At 42.5% G+C, this 14,393-nt stretch overlaps 1 protein-coding gene across 1 annotated transcript in view; it reads left to right on the top strand.

Moving 5' to 3' along the window:
- The first annotated feature begins 9,041 nt into the window (after positions 1–9,041).
- pmepa1 (prostate transmembrane protein, androgen induced 1) overlaps positions 9,042–14,393 on the top strand; it is a 38,041-nt gene continuing 32,689 nt past the window's right edge. The window contains exon 1 of the mRNA XM_026307243.1: positions 9,042–9,594. Coding sequence (XP_026163028.1) covers positions 9,498–9,594 — 97 coding nt within the window. The 5' untranslated portion in view covers positions 9,042–9,497. The remainder of the gene's footprint in view (positions 9,595–14,393) is intronic.

Genomic DNA, 14,393 nt, shown 5'->3' with positions numbered 1-14,393 from the left:
TCCTTTTGGTGTGTGTGCTTGTGTTTAATTTGGATTTAACCTTGTGTGAAAGAGCAGCCGTCCTATTGGTCGTTTCAGGGAGGCCACACAAATACACTGTACATACTGTACTTTGCTTTGTCTCCCCAGCCCTTCAGGTGTTGTTCAAATGAGAAAACTACAGAACGGACCAGTCAAGCAGAAATAAAGCCAAACCTCTGCACTGCTGCCAGGCTGCACAGTGAGTCTGTGACAGCATTTCTCCATATTGACAAATGTTTTGGGACATTTTTCTACAGAAACAATATTTGATGAGAGTCCCATAGATTTGTCATGTCATCACACTAAACTGTATTGGCAGATAAAATACTGTGCTAATTCAAATGTCTGTTTAAGGTGAATGTTGTATTTTTATTACCTGATGACCTTGCTCTCCAAAGAAATTCATCTTCAGTTCTTACCAATAGGACTTAAGACTCTAGTGTGTTAGCAGGAAGTGCAGTAATGTTATTATTGAACAACAAAGTCCACAAACCTTGACTTTGTCACTACAAATCTGCCACTGTTTATTTGTGTTTTCTAATAAATGCTAGTGGTTGCTTTTCACCAGGACCACAACTGTTCAGTAAGTCTAACATTTCTGAGCCTAAGCGCCCAAACCTCGACATTTCCAGTGTTGAAAGCCACAAACCAATGATGTACTCCGGATAGGGACATCACACCAGGAGACGAATGACTGCACATTTGTCATTTAATTCAGAGGACGTGTTGATCTGATTATTGTAGGAAGAGATAAAACCGCTGCTTTGTGAATGATTTCCACAGTTTTCTAAATCACTGTGTAGTGTTTGCTGTCTAACAAACCCTCACAGTCATGGATCTATTACTCCCATTAACATACCTTATTGCTCTCTAGTTGGCCTTCATTCATTGTATTTTTTCAAAGTGATACTTGAAACAACATGTCCCCATCAGTGGGGACCATTTTACAGTGTGCACTATTATCCTCATAGCAGCTCTAAACATGAATGTCTTTCAAAATGATCAGAAAATAAATGGTGCAAACTAGTTCATTTCAAGTGTAAGTCTGGTCTAAGACAGCAGACAGTAAGGCAGGGAAAACACTGCGTCAGCTGACATGACAGAAAGTTTTTTCAATATATGTTTGCATGATAGTAATCATGTGAGTCCTATGGGTGGACAGGCAGTGGGACAGACACTGAGACAGTACGAAGATGGACAGACAGTCAGACAGACAGGAAGTTGAGACATTAAATCTGTCAAATCAGATTAGCCCGAATATACAATGACATCATTAAATCCACTACACACACACACACACACACACACACACACACACACACACACACAGTGTGAAATCTAAATGTGTAATATGTCTGTCCAAATATTGTGTTTATGTTTAGTTGTCTGTATGTCTCAGCTTATGTGTGTCTATCTAAATCCAAGTGTGCATTTTGCCAGCTTGCCTGCTGTTTTCTGGACTGGCTTGTATGTGTGTGTGTGTGTGGGCAGGCTGACTACCTTTTTTTATTCTTTTAATTTGTCTCACCTCCTTTCTCTGCTCACTGTGTTTTTCTTCTGTTGAAGTGAGATTCCACCACCAAAAGGCCGGCTTTAGAGATAGAAATACCACAGCCCCACAGCATCACAGCATCACAGCATCACAGCATCACAACACACACCCACATAAAGGCGCAGATTCCTTGCTGACCTCCAATATTTTTCAGTATTCAGTGAAATAAATGTAACGGAAGCAGTAACTGGCATTTAAGTGAAAGCAGAGACGGCAACAACAGCACCAGCCCTAGCCTTTCCAGAGGCCACCTCAATCTCAGCTGGTATGCACCGAGTTTTATTTACCGAGTAACTTACTGTCATAAGCCGTGGTGTGCCATCTACACCTTTTTCATGACTTTAAAACACTACAACATGTGGTGCTCTGCATGAGGAGGGATTTTAGGTGGTTGTAAGTCACCGAACAGAAGAAGCAGATGCCGCATACTCGCAACCAGAACATCGGGCCGCCTGTGTCGCCCTCCCGCCCACTGTGGTTTGATGAAATGGTGTGATGGCCAATAAATGTGTGACCGCAAACCATGCTGCGACTCGTTTGAGAGGCACTTTATACGAAAGCAGAGCAGTAGTTCTATAAAATTAGTTGATGCAACAGCTACTATAACAGCTTCCATTTAAAGAAGTATTTCATGAACTATTTAAAAGGTGTAAAACTGCAGTCTGCAGTCCAGTTAGTACTTCAGCTCGTGAACACCATTTTTAAGATGGTGAAAAATGCCATGAGATCTACAATGACTGATGACGTCTCAGTAATCTTGATGTTTTGGCATTTGCATGGATGATGTCGTTAATCCCTAGAAAAAATAAAACTGGATAGACATCTTGGATTTTTTGCTGTAAATGTAGTTTGCTCTGGTTCTTTAATTGCTGATGCTCCACTGATAAGTGAGAAACAGATAAGATGATAAGTGGAAACAGAAAAGTAAAACTCTGGTCCAAGAAAGTTATTTCTAAAGCAAAACAGTTGTTCTGTTTGGTGTCAGTCTCAGTCTGGTCTTTAGCCTTTATGGAGTCCATCTTTACTCCGACTTGATCCATTTGAACTTTTTGAGCTTAATGCTGTGTTGTTGTGGATTCATCTTTGTCTTGGCTTCCGTGCTCTTGACTGTGTACAGGTATAAAACAAAGAGTTCATCTCTGATCGAGCCCCATGGACGTTTGCCAACATGCAGCCGAGAGAAGCACGTTTAAGGCTTTTCATGAAAGCAATGACAACCTCACTGTTTAGTCTAAGAAGGTGGATGAATATGGTCCTAGGGAATTTTCAGCTTCACTCCTCCTTTTGTTTTTCTATTATTCCTTTGTTCATCTTTCTTCTTTGCATGGAATTTCTCTCTGCCCTCCCTACCTCACGCCTGTTTCCCTCGTGCTCTCTCTGTTTACGACACAATCTCTTCTCAACTGAGGACATTTTTAATAGTCTGCTGCTTCTAGCCTCAAACAGAAGCGGGGGAGTAGGGGGTGGGCGAGCAAGGAAAAGACGAGTGCAGACAGACGAGCGCGAGACAGACAGAGGGAGGTAAAGGTGGGGGGCAGACAGAAAGAAAGAGGGTGAGATAATGAGATAGAAAAAGGATGAGAGAGAGAAAGAGAGGTGGATTTGTTATTCTTGCAGGGTGTTGCACAGACACAGGCACAGACATTACCTCACACAGCTGCTGCAGTGAAAGGAGAGGGTGACGGTGTGTGTGTGTGTGTGTGTGTGTGTGTGTGTGTGTGTAGCCGGGCATGAACCTGTTTATAACATCCTGAAGCACAGATTTTCGTCAAATGTCAAGCTTTTATCAGAGTGCTTTCTCTGAGAACACACGCCTCATCTATTATTCCACTTTATTTCTATGGAGGTTTTATTTGGCTTGTGCAGCTTTGTTCACCTTTTCTGTTGATTTGCAAGTAATGAGTAAATCACTTTATTTGAAGGTAAAAGCGAAACGAAGTGAGCCTGCAGTGTTGCTAAATATCCATCTTTGCACAGAAAAGAACTTGCAATCCAAGTACAGTACAGTGTGTGGCAGCCCATGGATGTTTGCCTAATCATTTCACCAGGCCTGTTTTCTCTTCCAAAAACAATTGGCTAAACTGGGGGTTCGTCTGAAGGCCTGACAGTTCACTGACATTAGTCACCCCGCTGAATAAATGGTGGCCAGTGGCAATTTCTGCATCTCAGTGTAGCTGCATTGTCAAAATGCGGTGAGAGTCGGTGTCACAGTGACTAAAGATTCAAAGAGCAAGCTGCACTAGCAGAGCTGTTGTATCCTGACACAGGTGGTCTCATTTGTCAGTGGCTTTCAAACAACATAAGGATGTTACTACAATTACTCATCTGACTGTTTGTTTCTGATCTGACCTGGTACTGGTTTGTGCAACTATTTGGTAAATGTCAAATGAGATAATCAGCTGTTCAACATTCATTATGCATAACTTCACAACATACACCAAAACTTAAGGTGCTGCATTACTGCTGTTTTAGTATGTCAGTATTATGTCAGTACTAGTATTTTATATGTGAATTGTACATACTTCACGTTCATCATGGCCATTACTGAGATTATATCTTAAGTTCTGATCGTTTCAATTCAGTAAAAAATAAAGTTTTTTTGCAAACTGACATGCAGGATTTAATCACTGTAATGAGTCAGACAAAACTGAGAGACAGCTGGTGATAAAAGCTCATGTTTCTTCATGCAGTTTAGCTGTAACTGTAAACCCTACCTGAGTCCTGAACTGTGGGCTTAACCCTAAACTCCAGTCCTAAACGAATCCTCTGAAGACGTCCAGACCTGTGTAACAGTTTAGTTTGTTTTTTCTTCTCTCACCTTTCTGCTCGTCACAGGACGATTAGTTCCCATAAAGAACACGCACATATATATACAACCACAGACACACACATACTGTACACAGAATGCAGCCGCGGAAGAGTGGGATTGCACAAGTCTGCCATTTTTTGGTACAGGGCTAAAGTCAGATTAGTGCTAGTCTGTCTGCTTTCACGGAGAAACATGCTTAATCCCTGTTTAATCCCACCTGCAACGGGATTGGCCACTGCCTAAGACTCTGTCGACTATTACCCCGAATACAGGCATTAGACACAGACTACCACACACCTGGGCTGCGAGACACGTAGATGGAAAGAGACGAAAAAATTTGTTTTGGCATTTCTGCATTTGTCTCACTCTCTAATAATGCAAGTCAAATTGAAATGAACTGAAAAAGAAGCAGACAGTGGAGTGAAAATCACAAAGAGGGATTTGCAATGAGTGTAGAGATGAAAGAGATGAAAGTAGAAGAAGGAACATTAACGATAAAAGGTGATGAGAAAAGACAGAGGAGACAAAGCACAGGTGTAAATATTAAAACTAATGGTGAATGAAAACACGTGGACTGAAGCGCACTCACTACCATGGTTAACTGGAACATTTGTTTTTAACCACACCCTACATGACAATTCAGAATGTCCTAATTAAAACGTCTCACCTTAATAAGAAAAATGCAAAACATTCATTAAAAACATTTTTTATTTCTTTTCTCTTCTGCAAACTCAAACATACTCAACATTTTAATGGACACCTTTAGGCAACTTGGTTAAAGTTGCCATAGCAAATATATTTTGGTTAATTCCAGCAATTTTCTATTACCTTTAAAGAGGAAATGTTAATTGATGTATATGTCAGGTGAAAAAAAACATATCTTCAATAAAAGGGATGATTTTTTTTCTGCCAAAATATCTCTTGCTAATTAAAAACTACTCTCATAGTGAACTCACTCATTATTTGCCTTTCAATGCTTATAGTTAAATACCAGCCGCACTTGGTGAAAAGGAAATATGATAGTGCATTTAGATAGATTTAATGCATTACCTCTGAACAAAATCCAGGCAGCAATTATATTTTCTGCTGGAATAAAATTGGGAAAACAATTTATTACCATATAGATGTAGTTGCAGACTGGGTTGAGTCACTTGAGTATGACTTCATGGTTGTCAGCATAATCCAGACAGCCATTCTTCCTCCAAAGCCATTTATTAGCTTGTAAACCTATATACAATCAAACATGCAAGAATGCACCTTCCTTTAGATAACTGAAGTGGAGGATAAAATGAGGGCCAGCGTGATGACTGTGTTGTAAAATCCTGTGTCACAAGGTTACAGACAGCACTGTGCTGTGTTTGAAAAGCCTCCCAACACAAGGACCTATTATTCAACCTGCCCTTCCAGGATTATGATTCATTTTCTCATCGGGTCCTGAAACAAAAGGCCCCCCATCAGTGCAGCCCCTTCTTTTAACGTGGTGTCATTTTCAGTCTGAACACCAGGAAAGACAGTGATAGATACACTCACTCTCAAAGAGTCAAATGGGCAGGGAAAGAGCAAGTTCCTAACCCAATGATTCACCCGCTGCAGTCCTCAGAGAAAGGCTGCAATCAAGACAAAAAGCAAAAGACAGAGTGAGACAAAGAGTGACCACACCTGGGCATCCATTTTGGTGACTCAGACCCTTCAGACGGTAAACTGACTCACTGCCAGCTCAACTATCACTGTCTCAGCCTGCTGCCTGTGCCAGGGCCTTCCACAGACAACGCAGTCTCCATCTGTACGGATTTAAACATAACATATGAGGGAATTTACAGTAAACAGGCAGCATGTGTTCATTTCACAGCACACCACAGGTCTGAAAAGCTCACCAACATTTCAGTGAAAATATTTATTGCACAGAGATGAGAGTGGACTGACTGGCCCATACAAGCTCCAGGCTACACTTTCTGGAAAGATGTTCCAGTATCTCACTACAGATAAGCTGGTACTAGGAGAAGACTGGAGCTGTTCTGAAGTCAAATAGTGGCTCTATTTCTTCCCATTAAGCAGAATTACCATTATTTGTTCCAGTCCCTGCACAAGCCTGCTGGTGTCGTAGTGTCTTTGCTGCTGGAGGCCAGCAGGGGGCAGCAGAAGCCCTGCTCACTTTTACACAGGTGTGTCTCATTTATGGGGCTGATCAACTGCTACATACCTGTTCATGTGATTGGTAACCGGGCTGATGGGTCAATATGAAGTGCAGTCTTTTCGTCTCAATCTACAGAACACTAAGTGCTGCATATTTTTGTTACTTTGGTTGACCCGACTCTTCAATAAGTCGGTTTTAAAGGGGTCTACCAACAGAAGTAACTAGTTCAGAACTACTATGTGGTTTATATAGCTTTAAAAACTTGGTCAGTAATTCAGTATAGCCTGGAAAAGTGCCTCTGAGCAAGGCTCTGACCTGTTTACTCTTCAGATTTCCAGTCACGGTTTGTAACATGTTGTAATCCGTTGTTTTTTCTTACAGAAGTTAAATTTTCTTAACATGTGTTATTTTCTGTGCACACTGGGCAATGAATGTGGGCAGTATATTTTTGTCTGTACACATGATTAGGGCTTTGGTGATTCCAGCTGGGCGATAAAACCACTTTAACGTGCAGCTATAAACTTCAGCAGACCTAATTAGAAAGTTGACTCAGATGAGACGTGCTGTTACAGTCTCGCCCCATTGGTCCCCGGGGCCTGTCAATCATGGGGGTGACGTAATGCTGTCTGGCTCTGAAGATCCACTGCACGCGCTCAGACACAGGCTCAGACAACACACATCCACAAGACGCTCACAGTCAACATTTTGAGCCAGCTTTATAGCCCTTTAGTGATGATGACTCCTTTAATAGTTATATAAATGTCTAGATAGATAAGCCCACTGTTGTAAAATCCTCAGACGTGTTTAATGAAAATGAAAAAAGGCTGCTTATACTTTGGCAACATATTGTGAGTAACAGTATAATCTGCTGTGATTTCATGTTTTGCCACAAAACTTAAGATTATGAAAGTGTTCATTTCACCCCTGTGTTGACCTGTCATTAGTGAGGAGCACAGGATGAGGGAGAAAAAAGCAACCGAACACCAGTGCAGGGATTTCATAGTGACGCTGATGAAAAAGTGCTGCATTTTGGCCACAGGGATTAGTCACTGAAGGTTAACTCATTGCTGGCTAACGTGTCTAAACCTAGATTTCATTTCTTCAGCTATCAGCTGACTTTGAATCAGCTGCGCTGCTTTACTGTGCAACATGACCTGAAAATAACAGCAAACATCATATTTAGTGAGATGATTTTTACAGTATGTCTAGAAAATAATCAACTTTTATCTTTTGCTGTAGAGTTTTTGTGATGATAAAAGACTATTGTGTAATTATTTGATAACATTCTGCTGTGTAAATGAATCATTTGGAGTAAAAAAAAGTGTAATGCGATATTTTTCTCTATAATGAGTTCATACATGTAATTTGTGCCAAATGTGTGCACAGTAAGTTTATAGCAATAGAAGCTAAATAGGTTGTGTCACTGGTAAAGAGCATGAGATGGAGCCGGCAGCTCTATAAAATCTGGACATGCCATTAAAATCTGTCATGTACTTTAAAATTCATTAATGACCTTGAGCAAAAAAAAGAAATACATATATATTTGGAGACATTATCACCATCATAGCTGTCAACACAGCCTTGGTCACATGATAACAGCTGGCGATGTATGGGTGGGGGTGACCACCACCTGTACCTTCTCATGAAGGGTCTTTGTTTTGGTTTTTGTGCTGTGCTTTATTTGTGAGCTCAAACTATTAAACCATCTGTGTGCACATATATTACAATTACAGAATTAATTAAGGAAGCAGAGAGCTTGAATTAGTGTGCAATGTTTTTATTCAGGGACACAAATTAGGTATTTGGGTGCATTATTTATCATTTCAAGAGCAGGAACTGAGTAATCTGTCAGGACGAGTTCATAATTTGTGCAGACACTTCACTGGAGGCACAAATGAAGTAAGTCATCAATACAGATTAGTCCATTTTATGCAAAACGTATGCACCTTTGCTGTCACTTGTAATACTCAGCAGCTGCTTTATTAAACTAGTCCAACAGTAACAGTACAAGCTTCAGCTGCATGTTCACTTGGAGGCTGCATGGTGTGTCTGGCATGTATCCTGCGGCCTCAGTGATGCACGGTGGGTTGGACCGACACCTCTCTACAACAATTTTAACAAAAACTGCACATTATCACCTCCCTGCAGAGAGGATTATTGCAGGACTGTTGTTTCACAGCTTAGTTTAGGCCTCAGTCAGGATGTGTAGGCTCATCTATAACAGCAGGTTCAGGTCTTTCTTAGATGATTCCACAGAATTGTTGACATTGGAAAATGTTGTTGCTCAGCATCTAGTAAGCTCAGGTCTGTCCTGTTTTATTGTGAAGATAAAAAAAAAAAAGTTAATTTCTAAAACCTGAATAGTCTTTGTTCTCCCTTTATCTGCCCTCTTCTGTTTGACTTGGCAGACCCGTGATGAGCCAAAGAAGCAAGTGGAACTCGGAAACGGGAGACAGAGCCAGACAGTGTCACTAAGACAGAAAGAGAGAGAGAGACTGAGAAATCCCTGGAGACAGAGAAAGAGGGGGGAGAGCGAGAAACAGACAGGACCAGACAGACGGCCGGTCACTCGGCAGACAACACGAAACCGTCAGCTGAATCTGAGCGGAACCGGACATTTGAAAGTAGCTGAAGTAGATTTTAGAGACGTCCAAACTACATTAATGCGCACCGGCACTTAAACGGTGCGCAGACAGATAGATAGATAGATTAGATAGATAGATAGATAGATAGAGTTCTGAGGAAAAGGAGGAGAAACCGGAGAGAGGAGGAGGAGTGAACCGAGACAGGAGGAGGACGGACGGACCGGAGGGGAAGGAGAGGAGGCTGGAGAGAAGAGAGAAAAAGGGAGGATTTTTTGGCTGGAGTTTGGTGCGGTTTTCTGGTCTCCTCTCCTTCTTCCCTGTCCCTGCCTTTTCTTCTCCAGCCCTCCTCGGTCTTCCTCGTCTGGAGCATTTATGTCTGATTTTAGGAGGCTTTAAATGTTGAACTTGATGGGTGTTTTAAACGCCACCGCCGCCAATGTCTCCTGTTCTTGTAACTGCAAACGCTACACGTCCCTCCAGAGCATGGAAATCAGTGAGTAACTCGCATTTCGTGACTTTTTATGTTTGTCTCTAACTGTGTGTTTCGGGGGCGATTGTGACGCCCAGCACTCTGGATGAACAAGACAATAAAAAAGCAGCTCGGGTTTGCACCTTTTCACAAGTACAGAAAAGGGGGACCTGCGGACTGTCTTGTGTTTTTGCGGTTTATGGAGTGATACAAGTCTGTTTGGCAGAGGGGGTGTTGAGTCGCGTTTCAGGGACATGTTTCTGTCTCTTTTCCTCATGAAATGTTCTCAGTCTTTATATCTGGATTTGTTTAATGATCATTTCGTGGCTGGTTTTCATCAGCAGCACTTTCTCTTCATGTGCTTCTAAAGATTCATTCAAAGACCTTAAGTTTCCTTCTCTGCTTGATTTTGAACTTGAACTAAATCCGCAGGCTTCCTGCGTCTTTACAGACAGAACTGGGCCCAAACCGCGTCTTTAGCCTCGTCTTTATTATTTCCAGTCTGTGTCTGAGCTCTAATAAAAAACTAACTTTCATAGATAATTGGATTTTCCCCCGTCGGGCTTCAGAGCCGGTTGTGTCGGTTTGAGATCTCAGTTTACTTCATTAAGAAAATCCGCCTGTTTTCTGGGGTTTTACCGGTAAGAACGAGACTTCAGATGTGCGCAAACTGTGGGGAAGTTCCCGCAGAGGGCTGTGGGGGCCAAGTGCTGCACGAAAATGTGCGTTTTCTCGGTGAAAAAAGGTTGAAGCTGGAAGTTTTGTCGTCGCTTCGTCGTGTCGAGCAAAGCCAGACGTCTGTCTAGCCGCCTGCCTGCGTGCGCGTGCACGGACGCGCGCGTGGAATAGCGTGTGTGTGTGTGTGGTCGCATCCGGGAAATGCCTGTGTTTGTGTGTGTATGTTTAGATAGTGTACTTCATGTGTGTGTCTGTATGTTTGCTGTAGAGACGCACTAATCCTCCCCTGGTTTGGGGTTTAATTCCCAGGAGGGACACACAGTCCTGAAAGCTGTGTGTGCTCACACTGTGGGACCAAAACCTGTTTACACACAAGTTATGGGCCCTTCCTCGTGGTCCCCACCACTACATCAGACGACCTCGGAAAACACAGCGCAGACGTTCAGCACATACTTGAAACCATGTAGTCTGTGAAACAGATCACTAGGCCCTGCACTGGGCCCAGGACCAATTGTCCACCCTCCCCTCTCCCCTGCTGGCCTGCGCTTACGTCACCACAGTGCGACTTTCTGAGAGAAGCTCTCTCTCATCGCAGGATGGAGATCATGATTTTGTTTTGTGACTTATGAGCCTTGTAGCGTGATCAGTTACACCAAGAGTCGAGTTCTGTGCTCAGGCCTCTTTAAATGATCACACACGATCATGCTGGGCTCAGGGAGCACTCCTACTCTGACTCCCAAAGTCCAGTTGGTTCAGCAGCCTTTCCTCTGGCCCACTAGAAGAGTTTGGCTCAGGCGGTTGGACCCATGTCATGAATCCAGTGTGAGCAGTAGAACTATGACTCCAGAAAAGCCACAAGGGGAATAATCGGGGTAACGTTAACGTGCTCAGGCCCACGTGCAATGTGAGCACAGGCCAGCAGGGGAGTCGGGACAGGGGGGTCATCCTGCTCTGGCACAGTACAAAGAAACCATGTCCAGTGTGGGTTCGCCCTAAATTACTGAAGGGCAGTGTTGATATAAAGAGCAGCAGCAGCAGCAGCTTCTCATGGGAACAGTGAGGCTGTGATTCAGGATATTTTCAGGTTTGTTACTGTTCACTGATGAACCACAGATCACAGATGACAAAAACCTGTCAGAGCTTCCTTAAAATGTCGTCTTCTGTCAGAGCCACAGCGCAAAACCCAAAGATTTTTAGTTTTCAAGCCCGTGAGACAAAGAAAAGCGTCAGAGAAACTGGGATCACAGAGCTGGGCCATTTTCACTTTCACACCAGTCCTGTGACAGACTGGCAATCTGACAAAAACAAAAAAAGAAGCAGCTCAAAACCCAAAGTTATTCAGTTTAGTATCAAATCCAATGAAGATCTCAGATCTGTTGAGAATCAAACTGATTTCAAACTGATTAATCCAGTAAATTACTGCAGAGTCTAAAAATGATTATTGCACATTCATTTAAAAATGCTCAGAACAAACATTTACCATCACAGAGTCGAGCGACATGTAAAGACTTCAGTTCCTGTGACGTGAGTCTGGACTGGAAAACATCCACAGAGATTAAATCAGCTGGACCAGATACATATCAACCAAACACTGACTTCAAAGGAGTTTTGAGATGATGACGTGATTTTCTGTCTCTTTAAAAAAAAAAAAACTACATCCCTCATGAACAACAGTTTGTTTGTTGTGGACAGAGAAATAAACATGATTCAATGGGTCCATGAGCTTTTTCCACCTCAGCTTTGCTGAGCTACAGCTAATTTGTTGGTGGCTGGAAGAGAGAGAGATTTGAACGGGCTTATTATGGCTCTGCAGTTCTCAGTATGACAGCAAAGATCATTAAGCATGAAACTGGTGACTAATGTGTTCTCCTAACCATGTGTAGGAGGAAGGTTCATGTTGGTGTCAGCAGCCTCCTTGCACTGACATTTGTCTTACGCTCCTGATGCTTATTGATCCCTGACAGACCTTAATATGTAAAATGTTCATATATTCACATGTTGGTATCGATGAGTATTATTTCTAGTAGTAGTAATTGTAGTAATATTGGTAATTAGAGCAGAAGCAATTGGTTGATGAGCTGGTTTATAAAAATAAATCTGAGTCATTATTTGAGTTAGTTTTGTTTCTCTGTTTTAGATCTTTGCAAAATGAATATTTTGGGTTTGGTGCTGTTGCTCAGAGCTGCAGTAATAGCAGCAGTAATCGTATTAGCCGCAGTAGGAGTACCACTGGCAGTACTACTTTATTTGTCTCAGCAGTAGGAGTACCACTGGCAGTACTACTTTATTTGTCTCAGCAGTAGGAGTACCACTGGCAGTACTACTTTATTTGTCTCTGCAGTAGGAGTACCACTGGCAGTACTACTTTATTTGTCTCAGCAGTAGGAGTACCACTGGCAGTACTACTTTATTTGTCTCAGCAGTAGGAGTACCACTGGCAGTACTACTTTATTTGTCTCAGCAGTAGGAGTACCACTGGCAGTACTACTTTATTTGTCTCAGCAGTAGGAGTACCACTGGCAGTACTACTTTATTTGTCTCAGCAGTAGGAGTACCACTGGCAGTACTACTTTATTTGTCTCAGCAGTAGGAGTACCACTGGCAGTACTACTTTATTTGTCTCAGCAGTAGGAGTACCACTGGCAGTACTACTTTATTTGTCTCAGCAGTAGGAGTACCACTGGCAGTACTACTTTATTTGTCTCAGCAGTAGGAGTACCACTGGCAGTACTACTTTATTTGTCTCAGCAGTAGGAGTACCACTGGCAGTACTACTTTATTTGTCTCAGCAGTAGGAGTACCACTGGCAGTACTACTTTATTTGTCTCAGCAGTAGGAGTACCACTGGCAGTACTACTTTATTTGTCTCAGCAGTAGGAGTACCACTGGCAGTACTACTTTATTTGTCTCAGCAGTAGGAGTACCACTGGCAGTACTACTTTATTTGTCTCAGCAGTAGGAGTACCACTGGCAGTACTACTTTATTTGTCTCAGCAGTAGGAGTACCACTGGCAGTACTACTTTATTTGTCTCAGCAGTAGGAGTACCACTGGCAGTACTACTTTATTTGTCTCAGCAGTAGGAGTACCACTGGCAGTACTACTTTATTTGTCTCAGCAGTAGGAGTACCACTGGCAGTACTACTTTATTTGTCTCTGCAGTAGGAGTACCACTGGCAGTACTACTTTATTTGTCTCAGCAGTAGGAGTACCACTGGCAGTACTACTTTATTTGTCTCAGCAGTAGGAGTACCACTGGCAGTACTACTTTATTTGTCTCAGCAGTAGGAGTACCACTGGCAGTACTACTTTATTTGTCTCAGCAGTAGGAGTACCACTGGCAGTACTACTTTATTTGTCTCTGCAGTAGGAGTACCACTGGCAGTACTACTTTATTTGTCTCTGCAGTAGGAGTACCACTGGCAGTACTACTTTATTTGTCTCAGTAATGCTAACAGCAAAAATGGTAGCTAGTAGAAACTGTTTTAGTTTGGCGACTTACTGACAAATATATGTGGAGGCCTGAATATTATCACATGTGACTGTTCAACATTTCACTTCAAAACAAGAAGCAGCTGCAAACTAATCAACTATCCCACAGCAGGCTGGGCCTCTGGCCTGTCTCTGCATCCCACAAAGTTACAATATTGATGGTCTGCTGCTTAGTCCAACCATTAAAGACGCCACCAGACCAGTACAAGAGTATGGCCATATCAATCTCAACAGGAATGTTAATGGTTGAGACAGTAGTAATGGCAATCAATCAGCGTAATAGAGATTATTGCCCAGACTTGTAACAGAAAGACGAGATAAGAATGCAGCAGAGACACATATAATTCCTCCGTCTGAGAACAGACAAGATGTTTAGTCTGGAACAGAGGGAGGGAAACAGACCAACCGAAGAGAGAGAGGCAAGAGCAGAGAGAGGAGAGGCAGCCAGGCGTCTGGAACGAGCAGAACAAGGTGTCAAAGAAAGAGTGAGGCAGAGAAACCAAAAGAGAGAAAAGCTGTAAGGATGGAGATTCTGGTGAACTGACAGTTGATAGAAACTGTGGGTTTAGATTCTGAAACTAACAACATATTGGCTTTTTTTAACCAACAGGCAGGTTCTGTATAAGCAGACGGTGTGCGGTGGAGTGTGACAGA

The sequence above is a fragment of the Mastacembelus armatus genome, chromosome 5 (assembly GCF_900324485.2).
Source record: "Mastacembelus armatus chromosome 5, fMasArm1.2, whole genome shotgun sequence".
In the NCBI taxonomy this organism is placed as follows: Eukaryota; Metazoa; Chordata; class Actinopteri; order Synbranchiformes; family Mastacembelidae; genus Mastacembelus; species Mastacembelus armatus.
The sequence above is the reverse complement of the archived record's forward strand: the minus strand, read 5'-3'. Positions and strand labels throughout refer to the sequence as shown.